Source organism: Zingiber officinale, chromosome 6A (genome assembly GCF_018446385.1).
Source record: "Zingiber officinale cultivar Zhangliang chromosome 6A, Zo_v1.1, whole genome shotgun sequence".
Lineage (NCBI taxonomy): Eukaryota > Viridiplantae > Streptophyta > Magnoliopsida > Zingiberales > Zingiberaceae > Zingiber > Zingiber officinale.
This window is the reverse complement of record NC_055997.1, coordinates 83,690,888-83,709,113: the sequence shown is the minus strand read 5'-3', so window position 1 is coordinate 83,709,113 and position 18,226 is coordinate 83,690,888. Positions and strand designations below refer to the sequence as shown.

Sequence of the window (18,226 nt, the reverse complement as noted above, 5' to 3'; positions counted from 1 at the left end):
GTTTTCTTCTATAATCAACAACACACACTATAAGTGATATCATTTTCTAACTTATCGGGCTTATTGATTTATCGAACTAAATCTCACCCATTGATAAATTAAAGAAATAAATATCAAATATATGTGCTTGTTATTATATTAGGATTAAGAGCACACACTTCCATAATAACTGAGGTTTTTATTCTTTTATAAAGTCAGTATAAAAGAAACGACCTCTAATGGTCCTAGTCAATATACTCTAAGTGTATTAGTGTAATTATATAGTTAAGATAAACTAATACCTAATTACACTACGACATTCCAATGGTTTGTTCCTTTTTATCTTGGTCGTGAGCTATTGTTTATAATTTATAAGGTACTGATAACATGATCCTCTGTGTGTGACACCACACACCATGTTATCTACAATATAAATTAATTGAACAACTACATTTATCATAAATGTAGACATTTGACCAATGTGATTCTTATTTCTAGATAAATATTTATACCAAAAGCTAGGCTTTTAATATACATCCTAATAGTGAGGTGGTCGGCCCTAGCTTGAGTCCAAGCTTGGTGTGGCCGACTATAATTAATTAAAAGGATTTTATTTTTAAATTTTTTTTCTTATGTGGATTCCGTGGTTTTAAAAGAGAGTTTAAAATTTAAATCTTTCCTTTTATAGCTTTTTACAAAGGATTAAGAAAAGATTTGATATCTTTCCTTATTTGTAGATTAATAGGAAGATTTTAATTTTGATAAAATTTTCATTGTTTGTAACCATGTTCATGTTTTAAAAAAAGAGTTTAAAATTTAAATCTTTCCTTTTATAGCTTTCTACAAAGGATTAAGAAAAAATTTGATATCTTTCCTTATTTGTAGATTGATAGGAAGATTTTAATTTTGATAAAACTTTCCTTTTTTTGTAACCATGTTCATGATTTTAAAAGAGAGTTTTAAAATTAAATATTTCCTTTTATAAGTTTCTACAAAAGATTAAGAAAATATTTGATATCTTTCCTTATTTGTAGATTGAAAGAAGATTTTAATTTTAGAGAAAACTTTCCTTTTTGGAAAACATCCACATGTTTAAAAGAAATATTTTAATTTATAAAATTTCATTTTATAGCCCACTATAAAGGAAAAAATTATTAGAGAAATTTTTTAATAAATTTTCGAAAACAAATTAGGAAGTTTTAATTCTTGTATGAATTAAACTTTCCTTGATAGGAGCTAATAGGTGGCCGACCATGTTAATAATGAAAAGGAAATTGTTTTTTTATTAAATAAATTTTATTTTTCATGGCAAAGGAATTAAGGAAGTTTTTTATTTGAATTTCCTTATTTGTCAAGACCAAGGATTATAAAAGAGGGGGTAGAGATACCTTCAAAATAGAGACGACTCTATTCTATTTCTTTCTCTCTTTTCCTCCTTGTGGTGGCCGACCCTATTGCTTTTCCCTCTTCCTTTTCTTTCTTCTTCATTGGCCGAACCTCATCATCTCTTAGAGCTTGAAGGTGGTCGGATTCTAGCTTGGAGAAGGAGAGAAAGGAAGCATCCCTTTGGAGCTTGGTGGTGGTGGTCGAACCTCATCTATTCTTGGAGTACTTGTGGTGGCCGAACCTTGCAAGGAGAAGAAGGCTTTGGGTGGTTCTCATCTCGGTAGATCGTTGCCCACACAACGTCCGGGATAAGAAGAGGAATACAGTATAAGATCAAGAGGTCGTTGTATACAAAGAAAGGTATAACTAGCAATTATTTTCCGCATCATACTAGTTTCTTTTCTATGTATGAATTCCAAACACAAGAGGCATATGATTCTAGAGTTTCAAATTTGTTTCGAAGTTGTGTTTATTTTGTTTTGTTTTTTGGATTTGTGATTCAATTGTTCTTTTCGGTTAAACCTAATGTTATTTTAGGAAATTAAATATTAAATTTCTATTAAAGGTTTTGTCGAGGCAGTGGTGAATGATCTCATACCCAAGAAGGTCTAGTGTCTCGCCATGTTTGACTTGGGAGCCGATTTTAGAAATAAATATTTAATCATCTTTATAACATAGGTGAATTTGGATCAATAGTTTTAAGTTCCGCTTGCGATCCAAATCTAAACCATTAAGAATAGATAAGTTAAATTTGCAATCAATAATGTTAAATTCCGTTTGCGATTCCTAATTTAATTTCTAAAGAACATAATAGGTTGTTTAGGAAATGTTCGACACTTGTACAAAATTTTTGTATAGTGGAACCGGTACAATCTTCCTAGGACCAACCAACAGTTCAGCCGAGCAGATGCACGACTAAGAGAAGAATTAGGGAACGAAGGTGGAGGAATTCTCTTGCTTTCGCTTTCGCTTCTCTTCTGCTTCTTTTCTTTGCTCAAGATCCAACCTCCTTATATAGGAGCTCTCACCTTGCCTACAATAAATGATCAAATTATGATCATTTAATGCTGGGTTTAATGTTATCATTAATGAGTTTAATGTCTTCATTAATGTCGAGACGTTACGAAATCATTATTAATGGGTTTAATGTTGCCATTAATACTGAGACGTTACGAAATCACCATTAATAAGTTTAATGCCACCATTAATGTCGAAACGTTACGGAATCATTATTAATGGGTTTAATGCCACCATTAATGTCGAGACGTTACGGAATCACCATTAATTTCATATTAATGCTTCCGTTACACTCTTGAGCATGTAGCAAAAAGAAATTCAAGTGACAATATGTTGGTTTATTCTTTTGGGCAAATTTTGTCTCGACGTAGGTCGTGCTTGCACACAAGTCAACTTTGGTTCAATACAATCCGAGCCCTGTATTTGCACCCACCCCTGCGCACTCACGCATGAGCGAGTCTCTCTCCATGCATATGTTTACAACATCAATGCATGTGCCATAACTTAAACCAATAATAAAGTCAAGAGACTTCTAATGTGGGACTAAACCCATGCACAATAGAGTCTCTTCGTCTCCACCTCTTTATTTCATTCACATTTCCAACACAATATTCTTAAACAACGTTCGTAAACAATGTTACGAACCATATTCATTAATAAAACTCTTTTCAATATGCTAAATAAATAATAAAATAAAATAAAATAAACAAATAAGTTAAATTATCAAGCTCAATAACTAATCAGACACTAAAAGTTTCAAACAATCAAACAAACTTGAATTAAGAGTTCGATAACATCTAAACAAACTAAGCTTAAACTAAACTCAAGCCAAGCTCAAGCCAAGCTTGAACAATCATTTCAAAAGTTTGGTTCATTTTAAACTCAGCTTGGCTCGGTTCGATTACCTTATCAAACAAACTTGAATACCCTAAAGCTCGGCTCGGCTCGGCTCGGCTTGGCTCGTTTATAGCCTTGATCTGGGGCTAAGTTAGAGATGATGTCAACAACTAAGGTTGAGCCAGGATGTTGTCAGCGACTGAGGCCAAGCCAGGGATGATATTGGCTATTGAGGGTGAGAGGGGCGAGCCAAAGATGATGTCGACTACTAAGGCCGAGCTGGGGACAATATCAGTGATTGAGGTTGAGTCAAGGATGACGTTGACGACTAAAGTTGAGCCAAGGATGATATGACCGAGCCAGGGATGATATCGACAATCGAGGACGGGCAGGGAGGATGTCAGCAACTGAGGTAGAGTCAAAATAACTGACTTATTCATGGTCAAACTTGAATCTTTGGGATGAGTGAACAAGTTCGATAGACTTGAGTCATTTTTTGGCTGAGTCTTATACTTTTTGATACTTTTTGAGTCACGTTTGATCCATTTTGACTTTGATTGACAATTCAACATAATTTTTAACCACGTGGAATATGTGGGGGTTATCATTAAAATATTCGCTACCTTAGTGGGACCCTAGTGTCGGCCTCACGGATATGAAGGGAGGTACATACGGGTTACACAAGCTATAGGCAAATTTGTCCATCGATTGTTGCCTCTACTAGTTTAGTTGAGATGGTAAGTGGATGATAAATTTGTTAAATAAATGAAGGGTCGAATCTCGGGGCTAATGAAATATAAATTCCTATACCTCTGGTACGATACTAAGTCACCCTCTCATCTATGTTACCTCTTCGTCATCTTGATTTATTTTTCTCGTGATGATTTTGGAGCAAATTGATGAATATGTTAGCAATAAACATAATCACCTTTTACCTAATGTTCATCGATTGTTTGTCGAGTTCAAAAGTAAACTGAAACTGGCTTTTGAATTCAATACTTTGCAAACATTGAAGAAATTTGGTTACTAATTTATCCAGGAAGGAGGCTTCTCTCCTTATTTTTCTTGCACCACAAGTGTTTACCGTGTCGTTGGAGTGTCCTTCCTCATCCCTCGTTCCTAGCCATGGCTGATGTTGTTTTGAGTTGAGTCGGATGACCTATCTTCTTGCTGATTCTTGCGAAAATGATGTGCCCTTTGAAATCCTTATTCCTCGGTATTGTTTGTTTAAAAAAAAAACATCAACTGCTGAAATATATTTCTAATTGATCCGGTCTGAGGAGATCGAGTCTTGTTGAGTCGTCTTCTATCAAGTCAGTTTTTGCCCAGTTGGCTTGCACTAGATCAAGCTTTGCTTAGTGGACTTCAACCAATTGTAGAACTTTGATGAGTCGGACTCCGACAAATCTCCTTCTATCGAGTTGAGTTTCACCGGTTTCTGGCGAACCGAGTCCTGATGAGTCAGCTCCTGGGAAGTAGAGTCATGGCGAGTTGATTTTGGCAGATAGAGTCACAGCGAATCGACTTCTAGCGGAGAAGTGTTGGTGAGTCGGTTTCTAGTGGGTAGAGTTTGACTTTACTAAAATCGACCAATAGAAGATTAGAAGAGGATCACGATATACTTTGACGTGGCACTCCATGCTCAAATTAATTTTGGGAGAAAACAAGTGGAAAAAAGAGTAACGAAGTTGAGTGCATTGTGCAAACCTTTTCTCAATTGATGTTGCTACCTTCTTTATATAAAGAAGATTACCTTAGGATCGAATTTAAAAATTGAGTTAGATTTTTTTTAAAATTCTAATTTTTTTTATAAAAAATTGATTAATTCATTTTAAAACTTTTTATCGAATAAATTGAATTTTTAGACCTAATTAAATTTTTAGATTGAAATGAAATACTTATTAAGTAGAACTGAATTTGTACATCTGATTAAGGAAATTTAACTAATTCAATTTTTATCCGAATTAATAGATATTTTATCTATTTAATACAATGATGGCCAATGATATTATTTTTTTACCCTTTGCAGTCGACGGATCTCTCTTTTCTCTATTTGTTATAACGCATGCTATTTTATAACCGACGGCCCCTCTGTAATTGATGAATTCGATTTAAATTTGGACTAATCAAGATCTATATTGATCAAATTCGATCATGTCATATGGTGCCATGAATTTTTTAAATGGACGATTGATTTAAGTAAATGATTGTCTTACTTTTTTTAATGGACGATTGACTTAAGTAAATGATTGCTTGGTGTGAGCGTTTCATTTTTCATCGCATCACAATTTTCTTAGGTGGCCTCTCCTTTTCATTTGTCGTCGAATCAAATCCGCTCATCTCATTTTCCCTTAACGAGTTCATTAGGTTTGCGTCGCTCGTTCCAGGCCCCGCGACGGCGGACCCGATTCGTACCCTCTCCGATCCCAACGGTTTGCCTACCGATAGGTCCGATACCGACTGACGAACAAGGAAGGGCTCGCTGTTTCTTTGCGTTCCGCTCTCCGTCTAGGGATCCTTTGTGCCACCGCCCGATTGCCCAAATCCTCCATCCGATGGCCGCCGCGGCCGATTTGGCCAGAGGAGCGCTCTGGGTGCTGCTGTTGCTCCTCCTTGTCGTCGCCCTCGCGCCCTCGCCTGCGCTGGCGCGGCCCGACAAGGAGACGAGGGAGAAGTTCTACGGTGACCTTGTGAGGAGCAAGGTTCGGAATAACACAGGCGATGGGAGCATCGCGGATATGTTCGATCGCGTCCTCGAGAAGGAGTTCTCTGAAAACGACACACCTGAAGGTGAGCAGTCGAGGTTCTTCTTTTCGTTCCAGAAGTGTGATTACATAGAGAATAATTGCATTTATCCCAACAAATGCCTCCTAAAGCTTGTGCTGTTAGGAAGTTGATTCCTCTTTATCTCTTCCGGAAAGTTTATTTTTCCATCCAGTTTTGCGTAATCTAAGAACGATAAATGAATAGGTTGTAAATAAAGAAAATTCATCTCGACGCCCCTCTCAAATATATGGGCAAATTTTTCGATGGTCTTTACTATAGTTTAGTATCCTTGTGTTTGTCATGTTCTTGTGAAAATTGATTTCCTCACAAATTTAACCATTTTTCCGAAGAAGTCTTTCTCTTTTCTAATCACTTACTTTCTCTAACCACAACAAAGAATAAAATGTCCACTGGTGTACGGTGCCACACGATGTTTCAAGCATCATAGACATTACAATTTGTGAGAAATTTTTGTTCTATGTTTCTCAACTCATTTGAAAATTAAGCATCTATTGCTTCTTTATGTATGGTTTGTTTAGTTGTGTGTCATTAGGTGGTACTGATAATTGATTAATATTTGTCAGGTCATGATCAAAGTAACTTCAACAACTCTGTGGCAGATCATCAAGTAGGTGTGACTTTCCACTTGCTCACTTGTCTTCTTTTGCTGAAGATCTTTAGTTGTTGTTAATGATATTCTATTTATCTTCAAATGTAGATTGTTTTATGGTTTCATTTGTTCAGGTGTAAAGATTTGATGCAACTAATGGAACTTTTGCTACTGTGCTTTTCAGGCTGTTTTGGAGACTGTTGCTATAATTACTCATGACAAGTCAAAGAAGAATGATAGTCATGAACAAAAGTATGAAACATTGATACTTCAGTAATCTTCAGACAATAAGCAATAAGCACACGGATAGTTACTGGCTGTGTTTTTAATGCTTTTGCAGTTCAACAACTAAATTCCAAATTGGGGATGTTTTTAATCTGGAAAATGAAGGTTCTGATGACATGACAACTCTGATAGATAGCAAGGTTTGTGAAAATCAGAGATCAGTAGGCTACCATCTCCCCACTACCTTATATTTGAAAGTACCATTATTGACTTTATACGTTACTTGGTTGCAGGATAATGTGTTTGTAATGTCTAATCGTAAAACAAAATATCCAGTACTTCAAGTAGATTTAAGGTAAATTTATTAAAGTCAATTTACTTGCACGCCTATTTGTGGATGTACATACGTGCACTCCCGTGTGAACTTTCATTTATCGAATAGCTAAATCTAAGTTCTTGCATACAGATTAATTTCAGATCTAGTGGTTGTGATAGTTTCAGCCACCATTGGTGGCATTATGTTTTCCTTCCTAGGACAACCAGTGAGTACTATCATATTAGTTATGTTTTCATGTTGTATGGGTTTGATTGGGGAAAAACATGATTTTCCCCTTTTTTTGGTATGAATTCATTTTTAGGTCATTGTTGGCTATCTTCTTGCTGGATCTCTCATTGGGCCAGGTGGTCTGAGATTTATTAGTGAAATTGTTCAGGTAACCTAACAAATCTATCCCTCTCTAATAATTGTTAACCTTTGTTCCTTTATCTAATTCAATCAAATGCATTGTGACACTTCTATTCATCTACTTAGCTTCCATTTTGCAAATTTGTGGTTGTCTAGTAGAAAATTTGCTCTCTGTATTCTTGAACTTTCTGCAAACAATAATTGGGCCAATTTCATAAATCCCTTGTTTTTTTATTTTCTTTGCTTCTCATTGCTCTTTGTTGCGAACTCAGCTTCCATGAAATTGATAAATATTCTGCAATTGACATGACAAAAGACAAGGTGATTTTGTGGAGGTACTGAGAAACATTCCCAATTAAACTTATAGTAATCTAACACAAAAGAATCTAGTGAAGTGATTTTAACTCCTAGTGATGATGAACACCCACATTAACAATGTATTATAAGGATTCGTATGCTGTCTTCTCTCTCTCTCTCTCTCTCGATCAGCTAGCTTGTGTATCATTGAGAGGTCATCCAACATGCTTGTTTGAAAGCCAATCTGTGTCCAGATTTGATTGTTGGCGTGGGTAATAGCAAATATAATAGTATCACAACCCATGGCTCAAGGAATATCTCCATGATAACCTGTTCGAGTTTCTTACGTTTTTTACCTTGCTTCTATAACATGACACATTTTTTTAATGCATGGTCAATTGGATATTTGTGATCAGGTTGAGACTTTTGCTCAGTTTGGCGTAGTCTTTCTCCTTTTCGCACTGGGTCTCGAGTTTTCCTCTGCAAAGGTACATTACCGAACATAGTATTGTTATTGAAAATGCATTTATTTAATATATAGTTGTACTCAAAATTCCATCATTTTCAGCTTAAGGCAGTTGGTCCTGTTGCTATTCTAGGAGGTCTACTTCAAATAATTATTTTCATGTTCTTATGTGGCCTAACTGCGATGGTATGCAAACATTATCATCTATTTGGTTACCTTTTGTTCTATGTGGGATCGCTGAGTTCATTCTAATGTTGCTGTGATTGTTCTTTTTCTCAATATATTATTTTGCCTTTTTATTGGGATTTTGCAATAAATTCTCTGAAGGTATCCTGATTTTCATTTCTGTAGCTCTGTGGTGGAAAATCATCCGAGGGCATATTTGTTGGTTCATTCTTATCAATGTCATCCACAGCTGTGGTGATTTCTATTTGTCTAATTTTAATACGGTGAATGATTAAAGTCTTACGATTCTTTTATACATGCTAACTGTATTTTCCATTCTGTATATTATCAGGTATCAAAATTTTTGGTGGAAAAAAATATCACAAGTTCCCTTCATGGACAAGTAACAATTGGGACCCTCATTCTTCAGGTCTGCTTCATCAACTTCCTCACGTTATAGAATTGCTAGGAAGGGTTTTGTTTCAATATTGACCTAGACTTAATGCTGTAACAGTTTCAATTTTCTTATGTATTTACTAAGTTTTTACTTGACCATCCAGTATAATACATAGCTTACTATCTAAATAAGCTTGGCTCTCTAGATATATATTGATATTCATGAATAGGACTATGATTAGTTATGAGTTTGAGTTTGTTTCCTCAGAAACCAATACAAATCCATGTCCTGAGTTGATTAAGCTGATATTAAAATAACATGCCAAATAGGTCCACTGCTAAGTATGTTTGAAGGATGCACTTTTAAATTCTGTGGTTTATTACAGGATTGTGCAGTTGGCCTTTTATTTGCTCTACTACCTGTTTTGGGTGGAAATAGTGGCCTTTTCCATGGAATTATGTCAATGACAAAGTCGTAAGTTCTATCATTAAGCTATTATTTTGGATAACACTTTTCTGTTCTGTTTCACGTTAATGATTCATATTTTTTTGAAATTTTAGATGATAAACGATTGCAATTGTTTTGAAAAATTATTGTATGCAGGTTAACGGTATTGTCACTGTTCATTATTGTTGCTTCTCTATTATCGTGGTCATTTGTTCCTCGCTTCCTGAAGCTTATGATTCAGTTGTCATCTCAAGTAAGTTATTATATTTATGTAGTACAAGTAGCTAATGTTTACACATTGAAGATTTGTAATTCACCTTTTTTTGGTGCTGCTTTGTGCTTACCAATTGAACATGGATTTTCCTTTTGCTGAAGAACTGTTTTTCCCTTCGAAGAAGGCAATATTCTGAGTATGATGATATGGCTTTACAGGAAATTGTTTGCCTGAATTTGCTAGATATTTTTTTCTGTGAAAATTTGGTCTATTTGATATAAGCCAAAATCTGGAACCATGGGTTGAGGATTGCTTAAGGAGAGAATGGAGGAGAGTTTCCTTTCAAATATAACTTGTTTCTTTTCCTTGCATCCACCCTTCACTAGTAGGTTTATATTTCATGCATGGTAGATAGTTACAGAGAGGAGGTTGCAACTCCTTACACAGCAGGCCACGACTACCACTCGTAATTATATGATAACTTAGAAATTCAGCAACTTCTTGTGCAATTCCTTTTATCCTTCTATGCTAGTGCTCATAATATCACCCTCCTTGCCAATGTGCTTGTCCTCTGGCACATAACAATGGGAAATTACAGGCAATGAACTATGTCAGACCCGAGTGGCTGAGGATTCGGTGGTCTGTTTTGATTGAGATTAACAAAGAACTAGTACAGCCATTGTGTGTGATCATTGCATCTTGCTTTCTAATAAATTTTCACAAATCTTCCTTACATCCACTTTGTTATATATTTGCTTACATTTCATGCATGATAGTTATAGAGAAAAAGATGCAACTCCTTCACACTAGCCCCTTTTATCTACATGGTGGCTAAGAAATGCAACTATATGATAAATTGAAAGGAATCACTTATCTAACTCTTTAGACTGGGAGAGAGAAACCCTAGCAGCAGTTTGGCGGCCTCACAGCCTTCTGGGATTGGCATACTGACCTATATTATCATCTCATATTTGATTATTATTTAATGACGATATAAATAACAGATGGTTGACTAACACAGTTCTGTTTTCCTTTGTAAAACAAGAGTCATTTCCTTGCTTAATGGAGTTTTTCTTGTCGTCTCAAAACTTAATCTTTACTATATTTGCAGACTAATGAGCTCTACCAGTTGGCCTCTGTAGCTTTCTGCTTATTGTTGGCTTGGGTAAGTGGATGCTGACCTTTTTTACTTTCAAGAAACTTACCAATGAAATATAGCTCAAAGTTTCCACTTACATTTTATATCTCATGATAAATGTTATTTCATCAGGTTAGTGATTATTTAGGTCTAAGTCTTGAGTTAGGGTCATTTGTTGCTGGTGTTATGATATCTACGACGGACTATGCTCATCATACCCTAGAACAGGTATGCTGGTTTCCTTATATTTGGCTCATTAAATTTGCATTAATTTTACATGTAATATTTATTGGTTTATGCTTCAATCTGTGCATGCAATTTTTTAAGTGCAATATATACCATATTAGCTTGTCTTTTTTGTACAACTGATCCATCTATGTATTTAGATTGGGTTGGCTTTCCTTCATCCTGGTTGCAAACGTTTGTTGAAGCTGAGACACTGTAGAATTAGTAGATCGAATATAGCGCTTTAAAAACTCAAATATACAAGTCAACCTGACTGATTTTGGTTGCAAAATTCAAATTCAGTTGAAGGCATCTGTGTCTCAACTCTATGTAATTTGCTTGAAGGGATTACTTAATTTTCTTAGTCACTTGAATATACATTCGGCATGGACTTTCATGTCATTTGTTATATGTTTTAGAAAACCATCATCATGTCTTGATGAGTCACACAATGATTCTGTTTTTTTTCCAACCATGCTTACTGAATTAAAGTTACTCCATGTCTTGATTTTGGAAAATTTTAAGATCTACCTCTACCGGCTAAAGCCAAGCAATAGAAATGTAAAATACTGAGCTTTATATCATGCCTTGCTCTACAAACCTGAATTGTGCTAACATATATGGAAAGCACATTTTCTTTCAAAATGACACAGAAGCTGATAATGCTGATTAGGGTTCATAACCAAGTAAACTTGGCAATCTCTCTTTGAATCCCTCATATTTAATTTTTTAATTAGAAACCACTATTAGGTTTTAATTTGTTGTGCAATTTGATGAAGCATAGCAATAAATAAAAATGAAACATGATGATAATATGGTCATTGGTAGCTTAGGTCCAGAATTGTTCTTTTTCCCCCAATTGTCTTATGCTTTGAGCTGTCTAACTGTTATTCTTGGGTGTTTTAGGTGGAACCAATCCGGAATCTATTTGCTGCACTTTTCCTTGCTTGCATTGGCATGCTCATACATGTCCAGTTCCTCTGGCACCATGTTGATATATTGTTAGCATCAGTTATTCTGGTTGTGATAGTTAAGACAATTGTGGCAACTGTTGTAGTGAAAGCCTTTGGATACGGCATCAGGACAGCATTTCTTGTAAGTATCATTTCTGAAATTTTCATTATTTATTAGAATTCTTTGCCTTTTGTGTTCTAATGTTACATTGCTATTTATTTGCAACCAAGGTGAGTTTGTCATTAGCTCAAATTGGGGAATTCGCATTTGTTCTGTTAAGTCGAGCTTCAAATCTTCATCTAATTGAGGTGAATTTCTGCAATTTTTTTTTCATGTTTGGATTAGGTTGAGTTGGATTTCAGATTTTTCCCTCTTCAATCTGTCATCTTTTATGTTTTTTTTCCACACCCGCGCGCGCACACACACACATATATATATATATATATTAGATTATGATTTTGTTCTCATCCTTTGCAGGGGAAAATGTACCTATTACTTTTAGGAACAACAGCACTTAGCTTGGTGAGGTTTTTGTATTTCTGTTTATTCAACTATTACCTTCTTTTTTCTGTTTTAATTGTTCCAAAGTTGAACTCATTCCTCCCGGAGCAGGTAACAACTCCCCTTATGTTCAAGCTAATTCCTGTTATAATCCACCTTGGCAATCTCATGCGATGGTTTCCATCGGAGGCTAGTATCCAGAATGAGGTAACCTTTTTTTTTCCTCATCTGTTTCTATGATCTCATGAGCACTTTGATATGCATCCGGAATTTAGGTTAATTAGAGGTTTTTAGATTGTTTCATCTTTTTCTTTAACGAAATAGCTTGGACTCAAACATACGCTCTGCTCTCCTGACAATGCCCTGAGCTCCATTCTCCTGTGCTTCATGGAAAATTTGAGTTTGCCCCCTTACATGCATGCACGTAGTGGGAAGCTCAATTGTTAACCCCAGTGTTTTGAAAATTATGCTGGGATGGAACTTACAGGAGGCCCGACTGGTCTCCAGTTTTTTCTGATCGAACCAGATGCCTTTCGCTAAATAGAACTGCGCTGATTCAGCCTCTGGTTCCTAGTTTAATTGTTTGAGTCAGCCGATGTGGTTCATCTTCAAAGTTTGATCCTTTTTTGTTTTTATGCTATCTACAGGATAAAACTATCATACATGAAGCTTATGACAGGTCGTTGTAGCATCCAAATTCTTAGATCCCTCTGCTCAGCTGCGCAGCTGCTGTCGTTGGTTTAGTGGTGAAATTGGCAGTGCCAACTAATGCAGCAGAATACCTAAACAAATCTGGGCGGTATACTTTGTTACTTAGAATCCCTATACAAATCTGGGCGGTACACTTTATAACTTAGAGTTAGGCTTCACATATTCTTGTGTGTATGTATATATACATCTTAGTGAATGATGAAGATGAGCCTGGTGAAATGGTCGTATTTAGCTAGAAAGGATTTTTTTTTTTTTGAAAATTCCCTTCATTTTGGGGCAGTCTTTATGATCATGGCTGATGTGACATTGTTATCTCACCTGTTCTTTTATGTTCGTTCTTTTTGTTGCTATTATTTCCTTCTTTTGTTCTTCTATAGAAAGCCGATGGCTAAATATTACCGCTTGGAAAGGGTGCTCCACCTCTTAAAACTGTAGAAACAATGAACTAGGTGATAAAACTTGGATGAACTCCCACGATCCGATGAAGAATGCCTTAGTTACATCACATTTTTCCTGTGGGAATTTAAGGTTTACTAGATATGTGTGGTGCAGTAATTGGCAAAAGACGTGTACATCTATTCTGCATGTTGTAAATAGAAGTTGTTTACTTTGTCCGACTTAGCAATGAAATGTGAGTAAATTGTTCGGTTCGCTCTTTTGTTTTCAAAAGAACAAAAAAATGTAGTTATGCTAATTGTATATTTGAAGGTGAGCAGGTTTGCAGATAAAAATCCACTGCTTTTATGAACGTGTTTATATATGCAAGTAGCATAAACATAAATTCATATATACAAAAATGGACACTCCCACTCGAGGCAAACAAGGCCGATATGCAAACACTCTTTTAAAACCAGCCAGAGGTCAAGAAAGTCACCTTGTAATACTAGCATACTTCTTCAAGATGTGGTAGCTATACACAACAAACCAAGATATACATTGAAAAATTCAATCCTTAATATATCAGTCTTCGGTGCTAAATGTCAAAACAAATGGATTTATAACTTCGTTTTCTTGGTTATTATTCCAAGTGAAGTCCATAACATGAAAAAGAGAGCTTCTTGTTTACTTTTTCTTATATTCTAAGCCAATCCAGTTCCCGTAGACTTTGACATTTTATCGTTGAATATGTAATTGAAATGCTGGCAAAAATTCTACTGCTCATACATGTATCCCAGATGTATAGATTAAATAATCATCTAAAATAACACAGACAAAGTAGACTTTCATTGGTAATGCGAGCAGTTCAATTACTCCTTCAAAGTTGGATGTATTCCCATTTAATCGTCGCACCTTGATTATTTAATGGATGATTATGCCCACTATTTAATACTAAATGCTCAATTTAATAAAGGTTTGACATACCACCTCCAACCAATTATTGACAAAATCAAACAACTTGTAGTAGATTGAGATTTAGTTGCTTGGGAAATAAAAGTCAAAACTATACATGGCTAAGGAGAAGGCAGCTCAACAATCTAATCAATGTATTCCCATTTATTTGAATCTTTTTTAGATTAATATAATTCACATTGGAACTTGCTTGAAGCTCCATCCATAATTCAATTACAAAAATCCACAAGTATCTTTGGCCATTGACCTTGACTTGTAAGCCGTATCTTATGTGTATATCTACCTCAGCCACTATCTCTATCATGATTTTTCGTTTTACCCCTTCCTCTTTACGTTTTTTAATCTTTGCCCATTGACTTATTGCGATAATACATATCACCGCCGAAAAGAATTCTATAAATTTATGAGGGTTAAATTGCAACTTACCCCGTGAAACATCCATATGTATACAAACCTCGTCGAATCGCACAGAAAAGAAAGATAAGCTCGCCATGGAAGAAGAAGAAGCGGCGGCGCCGGCGGCAGCAAAAACAGGGGTTCCTGTCCATTTCCTCTGCCCCATCTCCATGGAGCTCATGTGCGACCCCGTCACAGTGGCGACCGGCGTCAGCTACGAGCGGAAGAACATCGAGAAGTGGCTCTTCGCCTACAACAAGTCCACCTGCCCCGCCACCATGCAACGCCTCACCTCCTTCAATCTCACCCCCAACCACACCCTCGGCCGCCTCATCTCCTCCTTCGTCACCTCCTCCACTTCCTCCCCTCCTCCTCCTCCATCTGATGGCCGGAAAGTCGACGAAGTCGACGCCCTGCTCTGCAGCATCCGCACCGGCCCCTTCAAGGCCACCCGGCTCAGAAAGCTCCGCTCTGTTCTTTCCGGCGATGCAAGTATTCTCGACGATGAGAATGTGTCGTCGAAGGTGCTCGAGTGCGTCGTCTCGGAGATCGTGAACACTGCCGGATTCGCCGGCTTCGGCGCCTGCGAGGAGGCTCTCGGCGTTCTCGCTCTTCTTCCCCTGTCGGACCGAGCTACCTTCGACGTTCTAGTGAAGCCAGAGCACTTGAGGCCCATCTTGGCCGTCCTTCAAAGCGGCAGCGCCGACGCCCGCGTCGACGCTATCTCCATCTTGGTCAAAATTTCTAAATTGAACAGGGACCAGTGGATCCCCGTCGACCAGGAAGTCGATCTGTTCACGGCGCTGCTGGAGCTACTCTCCGACGAGATCTCCGTTTCGACCAAACTGAGCTCCTGCGCTCTGGATTTGCTGCTGGAACTTGCGGCGTGCTCGCGGCGGAGCCGCTCGCGCGCCGTCGAGGCCGGCGCGGTGCGCGTGCTGGTGGAGCTGCTGCCGGAGGCCAGCCGGAGCAGCTGCGAGCGGGCGCTGCTGCTGCTGAAGCGTCTGTGCGAGCTACCGGAGGGTCGGGCGGCGTTCGCGGAGCACGGGCTGGGCGTGGCGGCTGTGGCGAAGAAGTTGCTGCGCGTGTCGGAGACGGCAACCAGACTGGGGGTGACGGTGCTGTGGCTGGTGAGCAGATTCTCAGCGGTGGAGAAGACGGCGGAGGAGATGATGGCGGTCGGGGCGGTGAGAAAACTGGTGGCAGTGTTGCACGTCGACGGCCGGCCGTCCAACAAAGAAAAGGTGATCGCCATGATCAAGTTGCACGGCAATTTCTGGAGGCAGTTCCCCTGTTGTCCTAATGAGCTGACAAACTCGATGCGATTGAATCATTGATCGTCGTGTACAAAACCTTCAAACCTATCGACGAAATAAGAATCAAGAATCGAGAATTTTACTGTAAAACTTCTCTGTTGTTTGGATTGGAGAGCTACAGATTTTCCCTTTTGTTCCTGAAAATATAACTAAAAAGTTTTGATGTCTGATCCCTGAATAACATCCTCAGATATACAAGTAAATCATATATCGAAAGTGATCGAGAGAGGCTAAGAAATAAACAAAATAACTAAGTGATTGCTGCTACATTCACTTAGCAAAAAAAAAAAAAAGAAGAAGAAGAAGAAGTGAAAGATCAATGATAATTGTAATTAATGACATAAGAAATCAAAGAATGATCTTACATAATCAATGATAACGAGAGTAACTCAGAGTTATCCTTTCATCACATTTGTAACATAACTTAAAAAGCATTCTTCACATAATGAAACATAAGGATCTTTCCATGCAAAACTAGATATTTTAACAAATTTAATAAACATTTTGGTACAAGGGATTAGCCAAAGGTAATGGGAATCCAATACACAACTATGATATTTCTACATTCATCTTGTCACTCATACTCTAACTACTTAAGCATCGGAGGTACAATATCAAGGCATGTCTTTGTTGAAATAATAAACTTAATTTTTTGTTTATATGAATAGATATTATTCATCCATTAATTCTAAAGTATATTCCTAGAACATATTCTTAGTATCTAGTCATGTATACTACTCAAGTGTCTTTTAAAGAGTTTTGTATGTCCCTTAAAGTGTCCTTTTTATGTATAAATATGCCCTTTAGTTGACATTTGATAATCAATTATATAGATTAAGAACAATTATTATTGAGTTCTCCTTCATTCTCTTTGATACGGTTAGTGATGGAGGGGTCCAAGAGGAAAGGATTAGAAAAGTCCAGGCTATGTGGCGGTCAAAAGTCACGAGGAGGTGGCGGTCAATAGTCATGACGACTTGGCGGTCAAAAAGGCAGGCTGACAGGGCAGTCAGGGCTCAGCATAGGCAGAAGCGGGTTGGGAGCGGCAGAGCTGAGAGGAGTCAGCTCGATCCACAGGCCTGCAGTAGAGGGCCCGGAAACACAGAGCACATAGGCCGGTCCGGGTCGGCAGAGCTGAGCGGAGTCAGCCCGAACCACAGACCTGCGGTTGAGGGCCAGGAAGTACAAAGTGCAGGATGCAAGTCGGTATCGACAGAGCTAAGCAGAGGCCAAAAACTGGAAGTATAGGCCAATGGGTCGGAAGCGGTAGAGCTAATCAGAAGCAGCCCGAACCACAGACTTGCGGTTGAGGGCCAGGAAGTACAAAGTGCAGGACGCAAGGCGGTATCGGCAGAGCTAAGCAGAGGCCAAGAACTGGAAGTATAGGCCAATGGGTCGGAAGCGGCAGAGCTGATCAGAAGCAGCCCGAGCTACAGACCTGCGGTTGAGGGCCAGGAAGTACAAAGCGCAGGATGCAGGTTGAAGATCAGCGTAGCTATGTCTAGACAGTTAGGGCTGCAGGTCTGCGAGTGGGAGGCCTGGAAATGCGAACCACAGGTGCAGGCTGGTGCGGGGGCACAATGAATCGGGGGAGCTAAGTAATACGGGAGCGGAGAATCTCAACGGTCCGTCAGGGATAATCATTACATACCAACAATGCGAGCGAAGGCGAAGGTTCCTGAAACGAAAAGATGCCCTCGTAGCCAGTAGTAGCCTGCCAGCTGTCTCTCACTACAGGACAAAACCCAAGTGCGAAGGCGGAGGTTCCTAAACAGAAAGATGCTTTCACAACAAATAGAAGCGCGACAGGTGTCCATGACTAGAGGACAAAGCCGGGCGTCCAACGTTTTCTGACAGGAGGGCAGGTTCTAGCAGGAGGACGGATAAAAGGGGAGAAATCCCTCGTACGCAGGTACGCGCACACACTCTCTCGTCACTTTTTTCCACAACTGTTTTTTCTTTCTGCTTCTCTCTGTTCTTTCTGGGGAAAAAGGACCTGACTTGAGCGTCGGAGGGCCTGATCCGGGGACTTTTTCCCTGGGTTTCGGTCTCTAACGTGGAAGGGGGAGATCGTCTGAGTGTGTGCAGGGTCTTGCAGCCGCATCAGCCACCAGTGGGGAGCCTGCGCCGCCCGCGACTTTCCG

The 18,226-nt window shown here is 38.4% G+C and overlaps 2 protein-coding genes across 2 annotated transcripts; both read left to right on the top strand.

Moving 5' to 3' along the window:
• The first annotated feature begins 5,542 nt into the window (after nucleotides 1–5,542).
• Nucleotides 5,543–13,373, top strand: LOC121996750 (K(+) efflux antiporter 5-like). Its single transcript, XM_042550828.1, has 20 exons — nucleotides 5,543–6,009; nucleotides 6,570–6,613; nucleotides 6,780–6,847; nucleotides 6,936–7,020; nucleotides 7,114–7,175; nucleotides 7,287–7,362; nucleotides 7,459–7,533; nucleotides 8,219–8,290; nucleotides 8,371–8,454; nucleotides 8,620–8,688; nucleotides 8,786–8,863; nucleotides 9,216–9,304; nucleotides 9,434–9,530; nucleotides 10,603–10,656; nucleotides 10,762–10,857; nucleotides 11,761–11,949; nucleotides 12,039–12,116; nucleotides 12,286–12,330; nucleotides 12,421–12,516; nucleotides 12,957–13,373. The coding sequence occupies exons 1-20, from the start codon at nucleotides 5,775–5,777 to the stop codon at nucleotides 12,996–12,998; spliced, it is 1,734 nt and encodes a 577-aa protein (XP_042406762.1). The 5' UTR covers nucleotides 5,543–5,774; the 3' UTR covers nucleotides 12,999–13,373.
• Nucleotides 13,374–14,858: 1,485 nt separating this feature from the next.
• Nucleotides 14,859–16,215, top strand: LOC121994141 (E3 ubiquitin-protein ligase PUB23-like). The gene has a single exon (XM_042548285.1). It carries the CDS (start codon nucleotides 14,862–14,864, stop codon nucleotides 16,101–16,103), a length of 1,242 nt encoding a protein of 413 aa, XP_042404219.1. The 5' UTR covers nucleotides 14,859–14,861; the 3' UTR covers nucleotides 16,104–16,215.
• The last annotated feature ends 2,011 nt before the right edge of the window (nucleotides 16,216–18,226 follow it).